At 54.3% G+C, this 23,533-nt stretch overlaps 1 protein-coding gene across 1 annotated transcript; it reads right to left on the bottom strand.

Moving 5' to 3' along the window:
* Window positions 1-8,332: 8,332 nt before the first annotated feature.
* Window positions 8,333-13,562, bottom strand: LOC149749078 (uncharacterized). The gene is given in 1 exon segment (XM_089911390.1): window positions 8,333-13,562. A coding segment is annotated over 1 exon segment (897 nt). The 5' UTR covers window positions 11,355-13,562; the 3' UTR covers window positions 8,333-10,457.
* Between the last annotated feature and the right edge of the window lie 9,971 nt (window positions 13,563-23,533).

Here is a 23,533-nt window from a genome sequence, read left to right as displayed (position 1 = left end):
TACCTCCAAATACAGGAGGTAGGATGTCAACATAAGAGTTTGGGGACGCAAACACTCAGCCCAGAGTTTTGCATGTCACAGAAGTGTGTAAACCCTCACAGTTCGTGTGTGGCATTCATTCTCGGAATCCACTTATTTCAAGATAAAACTGCATTTGAATTACTTGGTCCTTTCTGAATAACCTTCATTAGTATAAAAACCTTATTTACTTTGTGTCCCTTGCCGTAAAGATGAATCACGCCCCAACCCCAGCTTCTGGAACCACGTTGGTCACGTGGCCGTGTGGATGGTTGGCCAGGCCTTGTGGCTGGTGCTCTGCCCGGTCAGCTCTGTGGGAATGGCCACCCCTTCATCTCTGAGGGCCCCGGGGCTGCACAACCCCATTCTTTGAGGCAACCAAGTTACTGCCTCTTTTAAACGCTTTTCACTTACCGTCTGTTTTGTGACCGCCCTGGACTTGAGGGACGTTATTACCCCTTTCGCTTTAGCAGCATGTGTGGTGCTCATGTAACACAGACGTCAGTGCTGGGGGGCTGGGGGGAGCCTCCTCTGTACTTGCCCCAGGACCAGGCGTCGCTTGTTGCCCTCGGATGCAGCTTCCCTGGCAGATCTTCCCTCTGGGACGCCGGCGGTGTCCGGCGCCCGGCGGGCCCACACCACACAGCCCACAGCGTCCCGCCTGTGGCGCCCCTGACTCGGGAGCACAGCCATGCTTTTGGAAGTTGGTTCTGGAAGGTTTAGCCTCAACAAAAGAACAAAAGTAGAATAAAAGGGGAAAGTCTGTGTCACAGGTGGTGTCTGGGTGAGGGGGACCCTTGTCTGCGGGCGAGCCTGGCTCACCCTGCGGGGTTGCACTGGGGTCCGGAGTGAGGAGGGTGCCTGATCTTGGCGGGATTAAGGTCAAGTTGAAAGGCCGCACTTTTCCGCTAATCCAGATGCTATGAGCCAGCAAGACTCGGCATCTGGACCCTTGACACAGAGGCGAGTGGGTTCCCGGCCGCCACTGCGCCCTGTCCTCCTGCCGGGTCCCCGCGTGGCCCTAGCGTCAAGTGAGCCGAGGGCCCAGCCACGCGGAGTCCCTCGGGCCTCCGGGATCACAGGTCACAGAACCGTCTCGGGGGAGGCGGCTTGTCTCTGGCCCATCTGTGTTCACTAGACGCTCTCGGAGCAGAGCCTGTGGGAACCCGTTGGCACGTGTGGCTGAAGAGGTTTTCATACGACGTGTATCTTTCTGTGTTTTACACCTCTTATTAAAATCTATGTGTTTGTACACTTAACCTTTGTCGATGTGGGAGCAGCGTTCACACGCCCAGTTTTCTCTCTGACGCTTCGTTTCGGGCCATGCAAAGCCACTGCCCCCTCTGTGTTCTGGAAGCACATTTGGGACAAACCTCCGGAGCGGTGTTTTCGGCGGAGGCCCGCCCGCTGTGGGAGGGCGGGGCTGGGGGCAGGTCCTCCGGCTCAGGTGAGTCACACCTTCGCATCCTGGAAACGCCTCGGGCTGCTGGCCCAAGGGACGCACCCAGGGTCCCTCCTGCCTGCGGGGTCTTCCTGCGGGTCCCATCACTCTGCAGCTCCTGAGGGCACCGTCGGCAGGACCCGGCACAGGACCGGGCATGGGGAGGGCGCTCTGGGGGCGGGGCAGGCTGGGGCCTGACCAAGCCGCGAAGCAAGACGCGCTCGAGCTCCAGAGCAGAGGGGTAAAAAGGACCCTAGTCCCGAGTAATGGGAGGTAATTCAAGCCCCCTGTGAAAGGGAGAGACAGGAGAGAGGGAGAGACACAGAGACACAGATAGAGATGGAAAGAGGCTGGGAGAGACACAGAGAGAGGTGCAGACGGGGCGTGGAGGCTGGGCATTGCTTGGGGGAGACCAGGGGCTCCCGGAAGCCGGCTTCCCTCCCGGACCCCACCAGTCACGTGCCCAGCGCGTCCTCCACCATCTGGATGCCCCTCCCCCCGAGTCAGCGCCGCCCGCAGTAGGGGTGAGTCCCGCGGGGCTGCCCCCTCCAGCACCACCTGTACGTGGGCCCCCACTACCACGTGGGACTTCTTCCTGGCAGTGACAAATTCGGTGGTTCCCACCCTTCCTCTGGTTCACCAATTCACTAGAAGATTCAGATCTCAGGAAAATGTATTTTCTTGTTCATGATAAAGGACACAGCTCAGGACCCGTGGAAGAGCCCAGTATGGGGCGGGGCTTGCCGGGGTGGCGGGGGGATGGAGAGGCTTCCTTCCACTCACTCGCGGCCGTGACCCTCCCAGCGTCCCCTCGCATTCACCAACCTGGTGCTCTCCAGTCTCACCATTCAAGAACTCTGACCCTGTCTCCAGCCCCGTCCCCTCCCCGGAGGTCCAGGGGTGGGGGGGCTGAGGGTTCCCACCCTGGTCACTTGGCTTTTCTAGTGGCCAACCCCTGTCCTGACGCTCTCACAGGCCCCAGCGGCGTCGCCTCATTGGCATAAACTCAGCTGTGCTTGGAAGGAGATGGTTATGAATCACAGAAGACACTCATCACCCAAGAAATCCCGGGGGTTTGAGGGGCAAAGGCCAAGTCTGGCTTTGTTGTCACATAGCGCCCACCAGCTGCCAGGTCCTCTCCATTCAAACTGCCAGCATCTTAGGATCCGAACTCTTCAGCTGTGCTGGGGGCGGAGGGCAGCTCATGCGCGAGTACCAAGACTCCCTTCCCGGTGGGTCAGGGGGATCTAGAGAAGAGAGGCTGGCGGCTCCTGGGCAGGTCGGTGGGAGGACGTCCCGGCGGGGCTGTGCAGATGAGGGTGGGAGGCTGTTTGTTACAGGATGGGGGCTTCCCTGTCCGGCCCCGGGGGCCCTTCTTTCATCTCAGCTGCCCACAGGACAGCCAGGGCGTCAATAACCCCCCAGGGCTCAGGGACGCTGCCCAGTCCGCTGTCCAACCAGAACTGACCTCCGGTGATTTTGATCTCACAGGAGGCGGCTGACACATGCCCATTCTGTTTAAAATACTGATTCTTGAATAAAACACGTGCCCCACACAGGATGATAAGACTTTACATGCAGTTAGCTGGCTTACTGGTAAGAAAATAACATTTTTTGGTTTTCCCCTGAAATCATTTAGTAAAGCAACCTATAATTAGTTTCTATGATCAGCCGTAGAGATAGAATCCACCCAGACTACATGACTGTCATTTTCACAACACCCGCCGATAAACTCTCCAGGCGGCAGCCTCCAGGGCTGCGAGGCTGGAGGCCAGGGGAGCGGCCAGGCAGTGGGCCCTCCCTGGTCCTGAGTGGGGCTCAGATGTGTGCTCGGTGTTCAAGACCGCTCCCGTCAGGGCCCAGCATTGTAAGCGTTCCTTCGGAAAGGTGCTATGAGCCTGAAAATAAGAAGGCTGGGACACAGGACAGAGTTAAGACCTAGCTGGTGTGTGTCGCTGGTAGAGGTGCAGCCCTGCAGGGACTCAAGAGCTGAGGAAGCTACAGGGAGAGGGGCCGGCTGCCTGGGTCCAGGTGTCCCTGTGACTCTCGCTAAAGAAATCAGGCACCCGTGTGCACGTACGTGTGTGCACGTGTGTGTGTGTGTACGGCCCCTCCTCCCCAACGTGCGGCCCCCTCCGAAAGGACGCAATCAGTGTCTTGGGAGATCTGCCTGGAGACACCCCAACCCCCATGGTTTAATTATGGAAACGGGTGCTGGGAAGGAGAAAACGGTAACCGGGGTGGAGAGTAGATCGTCTGTGGCATGAGGCCGCCCAGGCGGTGTAAAGAGTTTTCTTCTTACTCGGGGTCACGTTAGTGAAATGGACCCACCCTGTCCCTAACTCTCAACAACCGAGCCCAGAAGATAATCCAGGCACTCACAGGAGAGGTGCTGCTAAGACGGCCCACCCAGCAGGCTGCAAAGGAGACAGCGGGGCACTGCAGAGCAGAAACAGGACGAGCGACTTTCTTGATCACGTTGCACCCAAGCTAGGAGAAAAGAGTGTTTCCGCCCAGAAACGGCAAAGCCTCTCTCTGGAGCCAAAGAGAAGCTACGTACAGAGCACAGAATTTCTAGAGAACAGTAAAAATAGAAGAGTGCAGTAAAATTCACAGCTTTAGAAAGTTGCATTAAAATCAAAACCACAATGAGATATCACAGCACACCTGTCAGAATGGCTGCTGTGAAAAAGAACACAGACATCGGAGAGGGTGTGGAGAAAAGGGAACCCCCGTGCACTGTTGGTGGGAATGTAAACTGGTGCAGCCACTATGGAGAACAGTACGTAGGGTCCTTAAGAAACTAAAAACAGAGCTGCCATATGACCCAGCAGTCCCACTCCTGAGTATATATCTGAAAAAAACAAACACACTAAGTCGAAAAGATACGTGCACCCCAATGTTCATAGCAGCATTGTTCACGGTAGCCAAGGCATGGAAGCAACCTAAGTGTCGATCAACAGATGAAGAGATAAAGAAGATGTGGTGCATATACACAATGGAATATGACTCAGCCATAAAACAGAATGAAATTTTGCCTTTTGCAGCAACGTGGTTGGACTTGGAGGGCATTATGCTGATAAGTGAGACAGAGAAAGACAAATACTATGATATCACTTATATGTGGAATCTAAAGAAACGGACAAAGCACTTGAACAGACATTTCCCCATAGAACATACACGAACGGCGATAAGCTCGTGAAAGGATGCTCAGCATTGCCAGGGCAGGGGCTCAGGACGCGCCGCTCCGTGCTGTGCTGCTTTGGCACATTGGTTATTTTGTGTTAAAGGCGCTTGCAAAACAGCAGGTGCAGGAAGGGTGCTCTGACTCCCCTTTTCCTCCTGAAGGCAGAGGTGAGACTCGACATGGAGGACATCCTCCCTGCACCGAGAAGAAACACTTGTCACCAGAGGCGGGTTGCCAGGCGAGGACCCTGCGAGCAGACCTCGTTAAATCCCTCGTATTTTCCTTCCATCCCCCAGATACTCCCCCTTCTGTCCCACAGTTGCCACTCCTTGTTCAACCTACTTTATAAACCCCTGGCCCTCACCACCTCTCGGGGCGTCATTGTCCTGTGAGGACTCCCACGTACACATAACATTTTATTAAATAAAATGTGTCTGCTTTTCTCCTGCTGATCTGTCCTGTGTCAGTCCGGCGAAGGCTAAGGGGATAAAGAAGTCTTACCTCCCACCTCAGTCACTAGGAAAACGCAAATCAAAACCACAGTGAGATGCCACTTCAAACGACAAAATAATCCCCAAACAGAAAATAGCGAGTGTTAGTGAGGGTGTGGAGAGGCGGGAACCCTCCCACTTCGCAAGTAGGGATGCAAATGGTGACGCTGCTGTGGACACCATGCTGGTGGCTGCTCAGAAAGTGACACACGGGACCGAGAGTTCCACTCCTAGGGAGAAACCCCAGAGAGCCTAGAGCAGACGTTCGGACGAGCGCTTCCTGGAGAGCACGCTTCAGCGCGGCCCCGGTGAGCCGTGCCATAGCAGATGAGACCTGGAGGGTTGCCAAGCCGGACGGTGGGGCAACCAGACCTCCCGGCCCCTCCTCGGCACGTAGGAACCTGGTGCACAAAACGACAATGCAACACGTCAAGACGCTTTGCTGTTGCAGCCAAGATTGTCACAGTCATAACTCATTTGTTCTGGAAAATAAATGGAAGCCACAGGCATACGGGCCCTGTGCCACCAGCACAGAGACCCCTCGGTGGAGGGCGAGCCCTCAGGCCGAGGAGCGCCACACTCCTTCTGCACATGGAAGCCAGGCCTGGGGCCCTGCTCCAGCTGCGCCCCGAGGACGCCACGGGCTCCTGGGCCCCTTCAAGCCCAGGCATGGAGGCTCCGGGCAAAGTGGACGGGTCAGCTGCTGCCAGCACCCTCCATCTCCAAGTCCGCTCTGAGGGCCGGACGCCCCCAGCTGCTGTGCCCGAGTCCCGGCCGCGCTGACACGGGGGCCCTGGGGCTCCAGGGGTCCCACAGCTCTGCTCAGGGGTGGGAAGGAGGAGGGGCGCTGAGGGCCAGGGCAGCCGGGCCCTCGGTGCGTGAGCCTCTGATTTTGCTCTCGGCACCACCGAGAACCCGTCCTTCCAGCAGCTGGACAAGTAGGGGTGCAGAGGCAGCAGTGGGACCCCACGGCGGGGTGGTGGAGGAGGTCAGAGATCCCCCCGAATGCAGACACACACCGCAGTCAAGATGTCTCGTCTCCCAGACTGATCTCTGGGTTTAACACATTCCTATAGAAATCCCAGAAAGTTTTATTTTATAGACACTGACAAAATTATTCTAAAGTTTATGTGGAAATGCAAAGGAACTAGGACAGCCAGAACAACTTGAAAAGGGATGAAATGGAAGAATGAAGTCAGTACACTCCATTGCAAGACTGGGATGGGTGGAGGCAAAGACCCAGGACCAACGAGAAGAGCAGGGGACCCAGAAGTGGACCACACTCACATGGCTGATTTTTTTTTTTTTTTTTTTTTTTTTGCGGTACGCGGGCCTCTCACTGTTGTGGCCTCTCCCGTTGCGGAGCACAGGCTCCGGACGCGCAGGCTCAGCGGCCATGGCTCACGGGCCCAGCCGCTCCGCGGCATGTGGGATCTTCCTGGACCAGGGCACGAACCCGTGTCCCCTGCATCGGCAGGTGGACTCTCAACCACTGCGCCGCCAGGGAAGCCCACGTGGCTGATTTTTGACGAAGGTGAAAAGTCGATTTAACATAGAAGGATGGTCTTTGCAACAAATGGTACCAGAGCAACTAGACACCCACAGGCCACGAAACAAGGACAAAACAAATGAACAAAAATACCACGACCTAAGATTCAGCCCTCATACAAAAGTGGACACAAATTGATCACAGCCTAGATTTAAAAGTAAGACGTAGAACTACAAAACTACCAGAAGGAAGCACAGGAGAAAATCTTCAGGACGCAGACGCGACACTAAAAGCACAATCCGTAAAATAAAACACGTGCTAAATCAGCAAAATGAAAACCTTTTCTCTACTAAAGATCCTGTTAGGATGAAAAGACAAGCAAGCTACAGACTAGGAGGACATACCTGCAAACCGCACATCTGACAAAGGAACTCTCAAACTCAACGGTAAAAAACACAAGCTACCCAAATAGAAAACGGGCAAAAGACATGAACAGACATTCACCAAAGAGAATATACAGGTGGCAAATAAGCACATGAAAAATTGTCCAGTATCACTAGCCCCAAGGGAGGTGCAAAGGAAAACCTGAAGGACGCCACTGCCCGCCTGCTAGAAGACAGCAGGCTGGAAGGGACGCAGGGCTCCCACGGCTGGTGGGAATGTGAGTGTAAGACACGCTGCTAAGACAGCTTGACGGGTTCTTAGAAAGCTAAACACAAGCCCGACCAGTATCTCAAAAGGTCACGGCTGTATGACTCCATTCAGGTCACACTCCCGAGATGACAAAGCTCCCAAGATGGAGAGCGGATGGGTGGCTGCCGCGGGCAGGGCGACGGAAGGACAGAACCCTACGCGCACACCACACTGACCCCGGCTTCCTAGGGAGTGCTGTCTTACGGTGACGTAAGATGTCACCACCGGGGCAAAATGGGTGAAGTGTGCCCGGGCTCTTTCGGCCCTATCTGCACCCTCCTGAGAGCTATACATACTTCCGAACATATACATATGTTCTAACGCCACATCTGTCAACACTCCCTCAAGCCAGCCGTCCCAGCCCGGCTCCCTGGAGCTCAAAGCTTCCCTGTGCACCCCGAGCCCCGAGGTGAGGGGCGGTGGCCAGCGGCATTGAGGAAGTAAGAGGGTTCTGGGCAGAGCAGGTGCTGGGCTGTAGCCTGTGGCCAAGTGGGAGAGAGAGGGAGCAAGCAGCGCTGCCCTGCGCCCCGGCACACCTGAGCTCCCCCCAGCCCCGGCATCCAGCTCATTCTCAGCTCTGCCTCGCGGAAGTGGCCACCTCCCTCATCCCCCAGGTGCACCTGTTCCCACCTGCCCCCCATCCCGCAGGGCCTCCCTGGCTCCGCACACGCAGCCTGCCAGCCCAGCCCCCTCTCCAGTCTCCCACCTGCCGCCCTCACCCCACACCCCTCACCCGACGCCCCTGGCCTCTCTCCACCCTGGTCTCACCCCTCACATTTGCTCATCAGAGGCCTGCATCAGACCGGCACCTGCTGCTGTAACGCCAAGGTCCAAACCCAGGTTTTGCCACAAACTGGCTGGGAGGCCTTGGGCCAGAAACGGTCTTTGTTGGAATACCTGGGTTCGGGCCCTCTGCTTGGTTTGCTGCCCCTCAGAACAGCGCCCGGCTCGGCGCTGGCTTTGAGTGTTGGTGGATCTGCAGTTCAGACCCAGTTGGGACCCAATCAGCTGGAGGCTGTGAGCACGCGTGTCGGAGGGAGCGACTGCGACCCCTGGTGTCCCCATCACCAGGAACACTTCCGTCCCCTTCCAACGCGGTTTATTCAAAACTCCTATACGTGGTGAAGCACCTCTACCCCCCTTCTAGGCCCCCCTCCCAGGGTGGGGTGCACAGGGGTGCCAGGCCTTCGTACCGTGAAAATGTCCCCGGTGCAAAAGCTTCCAGGAAGCCCTGCATCTTGAGGAGGAAGCTCTCCAGCTCTCGGACCTGGGCCTCCTTCCCACCCCAACGCTCGGCCTGTTCTTGTAATGCCTCCCCCTCCCCTTCCAGGCGGGGGAACCTGTCCTTGACCTGGAGGAGCTCAGCCAAGGACCCCTCTGCGCTCAGGGCCCGCGGCTCCCCCTGGGACGTGCTCGCAGGCTCCCTCATCTCCAGCCGCGTCCCGGGACGTCTGTTCTCTGGCGAGTTCTTTAAATGGTGTCCTTCTGTGACAAGTGGAATAGATTTTTCCTCCTTTGGTTTTCTTCAGACATTCCGAGCAATTCCTTCAGTTCAGACACTTTCTTGGATAGATTTTTATGAATTTCCCTCTTTCTGTGAAAAACTGTCTTCATAAATTTAAGCTTTCTGTCAAATTCCTCCAAAGTTTATCCACGAGTTTCCTGCCTGTGGACAGCTCTCCTGTCCTTGTCCTGTTCTAAGCCCTCCCCAGAAGACGAAGACTCCCCAGGTGATATACCACCAGAAGACCAAAGGTCTCCAGGCCAGGGGCCCATCAGCACCTCGGCACGGTGACCCTTCCGGGGGACCACACCATGCACGGCTCCAAGCACCGGCCACGAGGTGCTGACGTTTCTGAGTCTGAGCCCTGGCCATGGAAGGCCGAGTCCCGCCTGCTCTGGTGGCCTTGGATTTCTCCTGTCTGGGTCAGGAGGCCCCACTTCTTTGGGTCCAGGTCACTCTCCCTGTCCCACTTCCTGCTTCCCGCCAGTCTCACAGAGCGATTGAACTGCTGTTGGGCGGGAGGGGCTGCCGGGGCCGGTCCTTCCCTTTCTGGTGGCTGGGGCCCAGAGTCAGGGAGCGGGTCAGGGCCACGGTCGCCCGGCAGCAATGGGAGGTATCCAAGGCGGCTTGGGAGGGCCGTGTGGTGGTGGGGTGCACGGTGAGTGGGACGAGGCATTTCTCTTCTACCAGGTAGTAGCCCCTTCCAGCCAGAGGTGCTGAGGGCCACAGGCACAAGAGGACTTGGGGAACATCAAGGGAAAGCTCAGGGCTGGATTCCCCATGCACACGTGGGTGGGGTCCTGTAGGAGGGGGAGTGGGGCTGGATTCCCCATGCACACGTGGGTGGGGTCCTGTAGGAGGGGGAGTGGGGCTGGATTCCCCATGCACACGTGGGTGGGGTCCTGTAGGAGGGGGAGTGGGGCTGGATTCCCCATGCACACATGGGTGGGGTTCTGTAGGAGGGGGAGTGGGGGCTGGAGGCTTCCCTTTGCCACGAGAAGGGTCAAAGTTGGAAGGTCTGGATGGAAGGTCTGCAGGGGTGTGGAGGTACAGGTGGCTCTCCATGCAGGCTGGTTTCCCTTGGCCGAGTTGGGGGGTCCACCTTGGAAACAAAGCCTTGCGGGCCAGCACATGTGGCTTTCTGAGGGCAGGCTGGGGGCTCCCCCCCACCAGACGCACGGTCAGGTGCAGAGAGACTGGATGGAGCGTGTGCAGGTGGATGGGCTGTGGGGGGCTCCGACTGTGGTTTGGCTGTGGCTGTTTGCTGCCAAGGGAGTCGTCAGCAGGGACGCCAGCTTTATGGGCTACAGGTAGATGGGGGTCTGTGGGCCTCTGCTCATCCCAGGCGGCCCTTGGCTGAGTCGGGGCTTGCCTGCACACAGCTTGGATGGTGGTGGGCGGAGGTCCGGGGCACGCTCAGTTGGATGTGAAGGTTGCCTTTTCTTCTGGGGGGGAGACCAAACCAGAGACCTTGGGATTTGGTTCCCTAAGTCCAGGGGCATCCAAGGGGCTCTTGGTGCTGGTGGGTGGTAGTCCCCTGCTCAGTGGGGCATCCAAGGTGGGGACCTGCTCCTACGTGGATGACTCTGGGGGCTGATTGTGGGATGGTGCTTTGTCCTCTTATGGGAGTAGATTCAAGTGCAGTTAAGATTAGATGTAAGGTCCCCAGGCTCAGGTAGGGCCACGGGAATGTCAGTGTGCATCAGTGGTTGGCCTTTGCCCGGCTTGGAGTCCAAGGAGACCTTGGTTTTAAGGTTCCTAGGTGGGTCAGGGCACACGGGCCTGTGACTGCTCTGCAGGGAGCCCACTGAGAGGTTGCATGGAGGTGGGCAGGGGTCCCAGGAACTCTCCCTGTGAGTCAGCGGCTGGCCTTCGTGGAGCAGGAAGTCCAAGGTGCAGGCCCTGGATCTGGGGTCCGGCGGTGGTCCAAGGCCGACCGGTGTCCCAGTAGGGGGTTGGCGGCCACCCTCTGACCAGCGCGGAGCTGGAGGCCCGGCCCGGCGCCTGTCGGGGGCGCTCCGCCGGCCTGTGCGGAGCCGGTTTGCGACGCTGGAGGTCTGGGAGGGGCAATCTCCGGCTGCGTGGGGGTCCGCTGTGCTGCGGTTCCCGGCGCCCGATCCCTAGCTGCTGGACGGGACCGCGAGGGCGAGGGGCCGGGCCAGCCCCGCCGAGGGGCGAGGGTGCAGGAGGCGCCCGGCGCGGGTGCGTGAACTCGCCGGCCCGCAGAGGGGCGCGAAGGTGCACGCGAGCACCAACGTGGAGTGCACGGCGTGGGCGAGGGGCCCGGGGCAGGACGAGTGGGCGCGGGTCGCGCCGTGGGCTGGCTCGGGGAAGGCGGCGGCGGAGGACGCGGCGACGAGCTGCAGGAGTTGCAGCAGAAGCGCCACCTCCTCTGGGAGACCACGGCCGCGCCGGGCTCTTATAACAGCCCCGCGCGTCCCAATGCCTCCCTGTGATGTCCCACCGCGCTTCCAAGCCTGCCTGGATCCTGACGCTGGAACTGCTCGCTTTTGTTCCTCAGCTTCTGCCATCTGATAGCTGGTTCAGAAGACAGGCCCTCAGAGAAAGGGAGATGGAGTACGGGCGGATGGGCTGCAGGCGGCATGGGGCAAGGACAGGGGAGGCGAGGCTCTAAGAAGAGGAAGGACCTTCATACCGCAGGGTCCAGGACAACAGAGGGCGTGGGCCACCCATGTGGTAAGGTGGATGTATCCTTCCTAGGTGGCACCTCATCACTCCTGTGCAGTCGTTACCAGACACAAGTCCGCGTGCCTGATGCAGTGAGGCCAAACAACACCAAAACATCAGAGTTGTGAACAGAGAGAGGTTTATTGCAGGGCCATGCAAGGAGGCGGGTGGCTCATGCCTTAAAAACCCCAAACTCCCCGAAACCTTTCAGCAAAGCCCTTTTATGGGAAAGGAGAGGGAGGGGCGTGGTTAGTTGTTGCATACTTCTTGGTGTCAGAGCCTTTGTTTTTGAGGTCAGGTCATGGTCAGGTCACAATGTTCCTGTAAACCTCCACCGAACAAATGTTATTGTCTCTTCTGACAGGAAAGGGCAAGGTCCCAAGGCACAACTGTCACCCTCTGAGGTCCAGGTCCTGGCTAAGAGGAAGGGGTCCCTGCGGGGAGCCAGTTACCCTGCTTGAGAGTGTTCATCCAGCACCCAGTCTGGGTCCTCCCGCCAGGCCCAGCTAAAGAGGCAGATCTCAGGCTGGTGGAACACAGTTCCAGTGCTTGGATCTGGGCTGTGGTCCTAACAACCCCCAAATAAGCACCTCTTTATTACAACCAGGTCTTTGTTCTTGGTTAACAAAGAGAAGAAACAAGCAGCCATTAGGGCTTTCGGTCCTTGGTGGAGGGTTGTGGGGAGGGTGGCTCTGGCTTCGCTCTGTCTTCTTTTTGGCACTGGCTGAGTCTGACCCGGAGTTGTGTGACCCTTTGTGGGGACAAGATTTGGTGTCAGATGACTAAGGAGATGCATCAGACAGCGCCCCTTCTCCCCTTCCTCACTGTGCCCCCAGCCCCGGGAGGACCCCATGGCCCATGCACTTGGCTGAGTTGGACCCTCAGGATCCAGGCAGGGCATCAGGTTAGGGGGCAGCTGGGTTACCTGAGGCCGGCTGTCTCCTTGCACAAGGGCCACGGCCTCTGTCCAGAGGGACTCTCCAGGCAGCTCCCCATGCAGCCACAGGGACTGCCTCCTTCACCCTTCAGCTCTCCCATCACTAGCCCCACACTATCTTAAAGTGCACAGTGTCCTTTATCATTTTCCAATAATAATTAGGCTGGGGCTTCCCTGGGGGCCCAGTGGTAAAGAATCTGCCTGCCAATGCAGGGGACACGGGTTCGATCCCGGTCCAGGAAGATCCCACACGCCTCGGTGCAACTAGGCCTGTGCACCGCAACTACTGAGCCTGCGCTCTAGAGCCCACGAGCCACAACTGCTGAACCCACGCGCCACAACTACTGAAGCCCGTGTGCCTAGAGCCCGTGCTCCGCAACAAGAGAAGCCACCGCAATGAGAAGCCCACGCACTGCAACGAAGAGTAGCCCCCGCTCGCCACAGCTACAGAAAGCCCACGTGCAGCAACGAGGACCCAATGCAGCCAAAAATAAATAAATAAATTTAAAAAGAAACAAAAAGAACACTCACTTTGTTGTGTAACCATCGCCACACCATTGCATACAGTACTTGCGGCTGACTTGTGGTTAATGCTCTTTATCAAGTCAAGGAATTTCCCAGCTACTCACAGTTTTCTCACAGGGTTTCATCAGCAATGTGTGTTAAGGAGTGACATCAGTGAAAATGGTGCAGTAAGGGACTCCAAAAGCTAGCAAGTACTCTCGCAGAAACTATCAGGATAAACTTTATCAAAGCTCTGGAATACAGTCAAAGATTTAAAGAAACAAGGTGAATGAATAATAAGGGAAAAGGCAGCTCACTTTCAGCATAGGGCTTTGGGTCATTTTTCTCACCCTTGCCCTACCGCCCCCATCCCTGGCTTGGCTTGGCTTGGCTTGGCTTGGCAGTCTTGACAATGGCAGCCCATGTGCCGGGTGTGGGTGTCTGGTGCCAGAGACAGCAGAGTGGACCTCCTTCCCAAGGAACTGCGGTTCTTTGTTTTGACCTTCTGGTGGCTCCCTGAAGGACTGTTGCAATGGGCTTGCCTTTATTTTACCTAACTAGGAACTCTCTCAGCATGGAGAAGTAGCTACCTAAGGGGCTGATTTTTGTCAAAACATTTATCAGAAACATTAAAAGGCAAATGTATTAGCTGTTGCTACTGGGGCAAACAACAGACACACTAAAAAGCTTGGGAGGAAAAGCTGGGCAGTGAGGTACTTTGGGGAATAAGGTTTTGAAAACCTCCCACAAATCCTTGGGAATCTAGAGGTGCATGTGCATAGCCAGGGCTGGGCACATCCTCAGAAAAGAATTGGGAGGCCCTAATCTCTCACCTCTGTGTGACCTTTGGGCTCCATGTAAATGGAAGTGAAGGCTAAGGCAGAGCTGTCAGCTCCTTGGGTGAGAGGTGAAGGCACTGAGCTCACACACAGCCCCTCTGCAAAGACTCGGAGGGTTCTTGGTGTTTCTGTTACTTATCTGGTTTTTTTTGTTCCAGGCTTTAAAAAAAGTCTTTGTCAAATCACTAACTAACCATGAAGCTAACTGATCAGAGATTTCAGTGGCCACATGACAAAGGACACAGACTTTACAAATTTAGTTCAGAAAAATCACTAAAGAAAACAACAGTAACCACAAGACATGACAACAAGTCCTGGAGAAGGAGGAGAATCTGATTTCCAAAGTTGCCACATTATAATATTCAAAATGTCCAGTTTCCAACAGCAAAAATTGTTACGAGGCATGCAAAGAAATGAGAGAGTATGGTTCATACAAAATAAGTATACAGAAGCTGCCCCTGAGAAAGCTTAGACATTAGACTTATTATACAAAGGCTTTAAACATACTATTTAAATATGCTCAAAGAGCTAAAGATACATGTACAAATAACCAAAGGAAACCATGAGAACAATGTCTAACCAAATGGAGACTATCAATAAAAATATAGAAATGATCAGAATGAACCAAATAGTAATTCTGGTGTTGAACAGTACGGTAACTGAAAGGAAAAATTCACTAGAGGTGTTTCAACAGAAGATCTGAGTAGACAAAAGACTCAGTATACTTGAAAATAAGTCAATAGGCATTAGACCATCTGAGAAGCAGAAAGAAAAAGGAATAATGAAAAGAGCCTGAGACTTGTGGAATATCACCAAGTGAACCAACATATGCATAATGGGAGTCACAGAAGGAGAAGATAGAGGAAAAGGGGCAGAAAGAATATTTGAAGAAACAATGGCTAAAATCTTTCCAAATATGATGAAAATAATGAATGTACTCATCCAAGAAGCTTAACAAATTCCAAGTAGGATAAACTCAAAGAGATCCACACTAAGACACATAACCATCAGGCTGCTGAAAACCAAATACAAAGTGAGAATCCTGACTTGTAGGAGGGAACCTCTATAATAATAACAGCTGATTTCTCGTCAGAGATCATGGAGGCCAGGAGGCAGTGGGATGATAAACACATTCAAAGTATCTATCAACCAAGAATTCAACACCCACAGAACTGTCCTTCGAAATTTAAGAAGAAATTAAGACATTCTCAGATAAACAAAAACTGAGAGAATCTGTCACTAGTAGACTGGCCCTGCAAGAAATGCTAAAGAGACTCCTTCAGGTTGAAATGAAAGGACACTAGACAGTAACTCAAATCCATACAAAGAAGTAAAGGGCACAGGTAAATATAAAAGCCAGTATCACTGTGCTTTGGTTTCCAAGTCCACTTTTATTTCCTATTGATTTAAAAGACGGTTACATAAAACCATAATTATAAATGATATCGATGGGCGTACAATGTATAAAAGTGTGATTTGTGATGAAAACAACAGAAGGGGGTGGGGATGGAACTAAATAGGAGCAAAGTTTTTAAACTACTGAACCTAAGTGTGTATTAATTCAGACGAGATTATTATAAATTAAGATATTACTTGTAATCCACAGAACCACCACTAAGAAATTAACAAATATATATATATATTTCCGGGAACAAAATATATGTAAGATAAATAGAAAACAAGTAGCAAAATGGCAGAAGTAAGTCCCTCTTCAGCAGTAATTACACTAAATGTAAGTGGATTGGACTCTCTGATAAAAAGGCAGGAAAAAGTGGAAAACACTCCAATGTCTATCAACTGATGAATGGACTGACAAAATGTATAACTATACAACGCAACTGGATCCAGCCATAAAAAGGAATGATGTACTGATACGTGCTACAGCATGGATGAACCCTGAAAACATTACACTAAGTGAAAGAAATCAGACACAGCAATCTACATATTGCATGATTCAATTTAAATGTAATTACAGGCAAATTCACGGGGACGTTAATCCACAGCTTAGTGGTTGTCAGGGTCTGAGGGGAGGGGAAATAGGGAGTGACTGCTAAATGGACACAGGGTTTCTTTGGGGGTTAATGAAAATGGTCTGGAATTATATAGTGGTGATGGCTGCGTAACACTGTGAATATACTAGAAGCTACTGAATTGTCCAGTTTAAAATAATTGAACTTTATGTTATGTCAATTTCACCTTGATGAAAAAATAATTTTTACCAGATTTTACCAAATATTTTTCTTGTATTTATTGCGATGATTCAATGAAAAAGTTCTACTGATTTTTTTAAAAATTTATTTATTTTTGGCTGCATTGGGTCTTTGTTGCTGTGCGCAGGCCTTCTCTAGTTGTGGTGAGTGGGGGTTACTCTTCGTTGTGGTGTGCGGGCTTCTCTTTGCGGTGGCTTCTCTTGTTGCAGAGCATGGGCTCTAGGCACGCAGGCTTCAGTAGTTGTGGCTCGCGGGCTCTAGAGTGCAGGCTCAGTAGTTGTGGCGCACAGGCTTAGTTGCTCCACGGCATGTGGGATCTTCTCGGACCAGGGCTTGAACCTGTGTCCCCGGCATCGGCAGGTGGATTCTTAACCACTGCGCCACCTGGGAAGCCCCTCCATTGATTTTTAATGTGTTAAATGTTAATATATTTTCTAATGATAAATCATCTTTACATCCCTGAAATTAACCTAATTTGGTGTAATTATTTTTATACATATTGATGGGTTTGGTTTGCTGGTATTTTATTTGATAATCTTGTATTTCTGTTTCTAAATATGACTAGTCTATATCTTAAAATTTTTCATTGTAACATCTGAGTTTGATGTCTCAAGATTATTTGGGTAGCTTTCCTACTTCTTCTTTTTTTTTTTTTGCGATTCGCGGGCCTCTCACTGTTGTGGCCTCTCCCGTTGCGGAGCACAGGCTCCAGACGCGCAGGCTCAGCGGCCATGGCTCACGGGCCCAGCCGCTCCGCGGCATGTGGGATCTTCCCGGACCAGGGCACGAACCCGCGTCCCCTGCATTGCTGGCGGACTCTCAACCACTGCGCCACCAGGGAAGCCCTTTCCTACTTCTTAATTACCTGAAACACTTTAATAAGATTTGTATTACCTGCTCTTTAAATATTTGACAGAACTTTCCTTTAAACCATCTGCATTTTTGCAGGGGGTCCACCTTTAAACGAGAGATCCATTTTCTCTGTGGTTACTGGGTTATTTGGGTATTCTATTGTTTCTTGAGTGAGTTTTGGTTAGCTTAATTTTTAACAGAATATTGTTTATTTTATTTAAGCTTTGAATTTCTTGGCAAAATTGGTTATATCTTCTTTTGATTTTAAAATCTCTGTTCTATCTGTGGTTTTATCTCACTGTTCATTGCTAATATTGTTTAGTAAAGCCATCCTTCCTCCTTTCTTTTTCAATCTTGCCACATTGTGACTTTTGTAGTTTGTATTAGTTATTGATTGCTGTGTAACAGGTTACATCGAAACTCAGTGATTGAAAACCACAAACATGTATCACCTCACAGTTTCCCAGTGTTAGGAACCAGACGTGATGAGCTTGGGGCTTCTTCCTCAGGGTCTCACAAGTCTGCCATCAATGTGTCAACTGGGGCTGCAGTCATCTGAGGGCTCAACTGGGGTCACAGCCACTTCCCAGCTCACTCACAGGGCCATTGACTGGAGACGTCAGTGTCTCCACATGGGGCCCCTCCACGGGACAGCTCACAACAGAGCAACCACTTTTCCCAGAGCAAGGAGCCGGAGAGAGATAGAGATGGAGATAGAGATAAAGATGCAGATGGAGAGGGAGAGGGAGGTGGAGATGGGGATGGGGATGGAGATGGAGATGGAGGTGGAGATGGGGATAGAGATAGGGCTGGAGAAGGAGGGAGAGAGAAACAGGAGCCACAACCTTCTTGTAGCTTCACCTTGGAGGTGACATCCCATTGCTTCTGCTGTATTCTAGTCTGTGGAATCATCAGGTAGTCCAGGCAGGTTCTGGCTTTGTTCATCCTGCCTAATGTTTGCTTTCCTTCTGATCTTTAGTCCTATGAATCGCTTCTCTAGACCTGACTGTTTTCCTCCCTCTTCTCTCCATGGCTTTGCTCTGCTATCCACGTCTAACCTCCTGAGTTGGACACTTAGGTCCCTGCTTCTCCACTTCTCTTCTTTTCCCACATGTGCAGTTTTAGAACAGAAACTCCCTCCCAGGTGTGTGTTTGGCTGCATCCTAACCATTTTCTTTATCGCCAAGTTCTACATGTTTTAAGTTCCATTCTGATTCTTGAATATCTCACCTCCTCTCTGCCCAAAGTACTTTCCCCAAAGTACCGTCATTATCACCTTGTGTGAGTAGCTCACAGTTGCTTCATTTGCTCACGCCCTTTCCTTCTCAGCCCCACTCCTTTCTTCCTGAACTGCTTCCTCTAGCAGTGTCTTCGGCAAGGACCTGTCACTGATAAACTCCTTAGTCACGCATGTTGGAAGATGTTTTGGTTTAAGCCCTCTCAAGTGACAATCTGACTATTGGGTTAGACCGACTTCTGCCGAGACCTTCACGATCCCCTGCTCCTTGTGGAATTCCCCCCCACACACACACTGTTACCTAGTAACAACGTTAACATAGTAACCTGGTAACTGGTAACCAACAGAATGTGGCAAATGGGCTTCACACCCACGATTTGGTTACAAACGCCTGTGACCTCCACCTTGCTGGAAGACTCCTGTCACCAAGATGCCATTTGGGAGAAGCCCGTGAGGCCAGCAAGTGAGGTGCCTCAGCCCAACAGCCAGGGGCAGCCAAGCACTGAGTGAGCCCGGCAGCAGACCCTTCCCCAGGGGCGCCTTCAGGCGGGACCCCGACCCGGGCCAGCGCCTTGACTGCGGCCCCGTGAGACCATCAGGCCAACCCCGGCCACTCCTGTGTTCCTGACCGGCAGAAGCCGAGATACTAGATGTGTTCTGTTCTAACTGGTTAAGTTTGGGGGTAATTTTTTTATACCATGCTGTGTGTAAAATCCCAAGTCGATAGTTATTTTATCTCGAGACTTTGAAAAAATAGGTATATAATTATTGTTTGCTTTTATCATCTTAATAAGTCTGCTGTCGTCATAGCTACTTTTGAGGTATCTGGGGTGCTTTTGCCTCCTGAACTGTTTGTCTTTTGTGCTCTGTGGTTTCTCTCCCGCACGTACAAGCGCAGGTTCCTTTTTCCAGCTCTAGACTCAGGTGCTCTGGAGTCCGAGGACTGCATCTCTCAGCCGGGGGAAAGTCCTCAGGCGTTATCGTTCCTTCCTCACCCTCTCAGTCTCCCTGAATGGCAGCCCCGTGGACACTCGGCCTGCCCCTCTGCGTCCCCCGCACTCCACGCCGTGTCCTGGGTGGCGTGCACACACCTGGCAAACTCAACGTCCAGGGGCTTCCCGGCCGCTCACCCAGCGGCCGGTTCCTTGCAGTGAGTGTGGCTTCCTGCTGGAGGTTCCATTCTCCCCACCGGCGGTCTCGTCCCTGCTTGCTCGCCTGTCCTCTTATTCCCTTAGCCCTGGCAGTGCCTCACCGTGTTGACCGGCCGGCCGTGTGGAGACCGCGCCTGCTGCCCCCGGCCTCCCTCTCCCGCTTCCCATTGTGAGTTCACCTTCGCTGGTCAGAACCCAACGGTGCTGGAAGGAGAGCTTCTCCCCGCAGTGATGATATGTTTGCCTCTGTCCTGGGCCCCGCGGGTGTCGTTGGCCGAGGCCCAGGCTCCGTGTCAGTTTATCTGCCGCAGGGGTGACGGGGCCTGTACTGTGAGACCCGTGAAGATCCAGTATCTCAGCTCCAGGGAGGCTCCGAGCCCTGTGTCTGAGCAGCCCAGGCACACAGGCCTCCTACTTCGTGTTCCTCCCTGCAAGGGCCCTCGTCTCATGAGGGCTGATGTGGGTGTCAAGACGGACACCCTGAGACTCTGAGACCAGCTCTCCTGGGTGCCACCCGTCTGCCCTCAGTCTGCTTGTGTCTGGCTGCTGGAATAGCCCAGCTTCCTCATGAGCTGGTTCCACATGGAAAGGTTGCTGCTTCCATCTTGTCTTTGCAAGTTTGAAGTGGGAGGGTCCTGGGGCTCTGCCGTCCTGGGTAACGCCAGAGGGGGGGTCTCCTTTTGCTTTGTTTCTAAGATCATTTTCCGGTCTGCTTCAGAACATTTGCCATTCCCCTCTGTGCCGATTTTCTAGGGCTACCCTATCAAAGCACCACAGACTGGGTGGCTTGTACAACAGAAGTTTATTGTCTTAGTTCTGGAGGCCAGAAGTCCACGTTCAAGACGGTAGTAGGTGGTTCCTTCTGAGGCTCTGAGAAGAACCTGTCCAGGCCTCTCCCCTCGCTCTGGTGGTTGCTGGAAACCTTTGGCCTCACCCTGATCTCTGCCCCCATCTTCACCCAGCCTTCTCCCTGTCCCAATATCTCTTTCCTCCTCTTATAAGGATACCAGTCATTGGATTAGGGCCCACCTTACTGACCTCATCTTAATTTGATTACCTGCAAAGCCCCTCTCTCCAAATAAGGTCACATTTGAGCTACTGGGGGCACGAGTCAACCCATAACAGACTCTGTTACCTGGAACTCAATGAATGACTCACAAGTTCCATGTTTCTGCTGAACTCACCAATGTCACCTGTCTCAAGAGGAGCTCTGCACTGGCGGGACACTTTCTCCCTGAACGTCCAAGGTCACATCCACGCGCTTACCAGGAGAGCCTCCTCAGGGCTGGGAGCTGGGCCGGGGGGCCTTGCCAGGGGGTGGGCCCCCCACGCGTTCCCCAGCCCCACATGTCAGGGCGTAAGAAGCAGCCTTCGGGTAACGTGTTTCATCGAGTCCCAGCCAGCCTGCCGGACAGGCGACTTTTTATTCCCTCTTTATGATGGAGGAAACTGGGACCTGGGGGAGGTGGAGAACACCCACCCAGCCGCCGCAGCCCCTCTCCACCTCTCCACCCTTGGAGCACTTCACAGTCTGCAATCACCTTGAAGGTAGACGTCATTATTCTTCTCATCTTATGGCTGAAATCCTGAGTGTCACGGAAGTTGTAGAAGTTGTATGGTAGTTTTCAGTCTGGATAACAGTTATTGTAGGTATTTGTCCATTTCTGTTTCAAGTGCGCCTGTGGTGGTTTTGCTGACCAGCCGTTTCTGGCCATGTGTCCGGCTGGCAGCTGGGGACTCTCCTTCAGCACCTCATCATGGTTTCCAGGCCCTGCGTTTGTGGACCACGACAAGATGCTGAGACTTTACTGACCAGGAAACCTGAAGCCTGGGGTTGAGCGATGGGCACTGGGTAAGGCGCTGACCCTCAGCCTCAGAAGTGTGCTCAGGCAGCGGGAGCAGTGGACGCAGCGTCCCTCCTGGTTGGTTCCAGCGTGAAATGACTTGGAACGGAGCACGGCTCCCACACATGGCCAGCACGAGTGTTTAAACTGAGTTCAAGGCCACAGACGTGGGGCCCCACGAAGAACATTTGTTTTTTAACCAAAACGCTCGCTTCTGGTTCCTTACGGGTGGGGTATCCCCGAGCCCCACTGTTCCCTGGTCACGGCTTCCCCACCCAGGTGACTCTCCAGGGCCTCCTGCGCTCAGGCATGTGGTGGGCCCAGGCACAGGAGAAGGGAAGGGGTGCCAAGGTGGCTGGCACGCACGCCCCGTGCACACACACACACACACACACAGACACACACAGACACACACAGACACACACACACACACACACACACACACACACGGCACCTGCTGGTCCCAGGCCAGGAGGGGGGAAGGAGGGAAGGACGCAGCGGGAGAGCCGGAGCAGAGCCGCACTGCAGGAAGCAGGGACACACTCGCGGGCCACGCGGTCACATCTGGGAGCACGTGCGGGGAGACACAGAACTTTGTGGCTGGAGCCCCAGTGCCAGAAGACAGTGCTCGGGGACACCGGGACAGGGATCAGGGCCAAAGAGGAGCCCTGGGAAAGCAGCCACGCGGCCGTGGCGCTGGGCTGGGGGAACTTCACTCAGTCTCCGTTGCACCTGTGAAACCCCTGGCGCTTGCTTTTGCTACAAAATGAACGTGCGGGTGAAAGGGAGCCTAGAAAGAAACTTGAACTCTGCCTGGGATGGCCTGCTTCTGGGTGGTCCCTGGTGGAGTCCAAAGTCCGACTCAGAGTGTGAGAGCTGTCCAGGCCTTCTCCTGGATTGCCACATGGGGTCCCTGCCCTGTGCACCCCACCGTCCAGCAGTGGGAATAGAAGCCCCTGCCCCTGCCCTTGTGAGCCCATGGTCTCCCACCTCTCCTGGCCTCGGCCCTCTGTCCCCCTATCTCCTCCAGGCCTTAGAGTTTGCTTCTCCCTTTTCTGGAATGCTCTTTTCCCAGATCTCTGCAGGGCTGCCCCTTCCCCACATCAGGACACTGCACCTTTCCCCTCCTCCGGGACCCCACTGAGCCCACCGTGGGCCCATCGGCCCCCAGGTTCTCCCCTCTGCGCAGCCCACTGGCACGGGGCAGCCAGGAGACCCTCAGCACAGCGGCCCCAGTGGTGTGAAAGTGGGGAGCAGCCAGTGCTCCCCGATGCCGAGGAGAGCCTCAGAGCCCCTTTGTTCAACCGGAAGCTGGATCCCGAGGCCACCTCTCAATGCCAGTAGGAGGGACAGCTTTCCTGGGGGCGCCCACGTTGCGCCCTCAGGGACCGTCAAACACGGGGGAGTGGATGTCCCACAGCAACCGATGAGGCCAGGGAACGTGGCGGGATGCCGAGCTGACTGTTTCATAAATCATGCAGGTATCTGAACACGTTTCAGCATAAAGACAAAGGCTCTTTTCTTGTCCACGGAGAGAAAAGTAAAACATTAACTTCTGGCGTTCGGAAAAACGTCTCGCATTCCTCAAGAAGCCTGTGCTTCGGGGGCAGCACCTCTGGTGACCTGGCGGGTGGCCTGGTTTCTGGAGCAGCATATTCCGGTCTTCCTGGGCTCAGGGCCACTTTCTGCCATCTGCAGAGTTAGGCTAAGTTCCCAGGACGTACTTTGGGTACAAACGCGGGTCCAGCCCAAGAGCGAAGGGCTGGGGTTCCTCCAGTCCTTCCTTCTGGGTGGCGAGTCCTCCTGGGAGGGGGCATCGCCAGGAGGTGGCAGCATAGCTGGCCGGGCGGGGTGGGCAGCTCTGTTCTAGTCCAGGCCCCCGCCTCCCCCGGGCTGTGGGGAGACGGGGATGAGCTTCTCTGGGCCTCTCGTCTGCCCAGCCCTGGTCTGCAGGCCAGTAGTTCCCCGAGGGTGATTCAGGGTCTTCAGAGCCATGTGCGAAGGCGGGGGTGGCGGAGGGGCATGGAGGGCAGCAGAGGCGGGAGCCTGTGGCCTGGGTGCCTCTGAGCACCGCAAGCATGAGACAGGCACATTCGGAAGGCAGGTCAGTCCTCCCACACCTCCGCCTCGGTTCCCACCTCAGATGCACGAGGGCGGGGGAGCAGATGCCCTGCCCTCAGGGAGCTGACAGCACAGCGGGAAGGACGCCCAGACAGAAAGGTAAATCCTAGAGCAGGCACAGGGTAAGGAGGAGAAAGTGGCCACGGGAAGAGCTGGGAAAGGCAGCAGAAACGGCAGTGCAAAGTCCTGTGGCAGGTGGGGAGACGGGCACGCTGCTGGAGCATGGGGGGTGGGGGAGGCAGGTGTGCCTGGCCAGGGAGTGGAAGGGAGGCTGGGGGGGATGCAGCTGGCCTGGGCCCAGGGCTCTCTGATTGGCCCAGTGCGATG

The sequence above is a fragment of the Delphinapterus leucas genome, chromosome 5 (genome assembly GCF_059928025.1).
Source record: "Delphinapterus leucas isolate spDelLeu-1000000601 "Yukka" chromosome 5, BTC_Dleu_Yukka2, whole genome shotgun sequence".
NCBI lineage: Eukaryota > Metazoa > Chordata > Mammalia > Artiodactyla > Monodontidae > Delphinapterus > Delphinapterus leucas.
The sequence above is the reverse complement of the archived record's forward strand: the minus strand, read 5'-3'. Positions and strand labels throughout refer to the sequence as shown.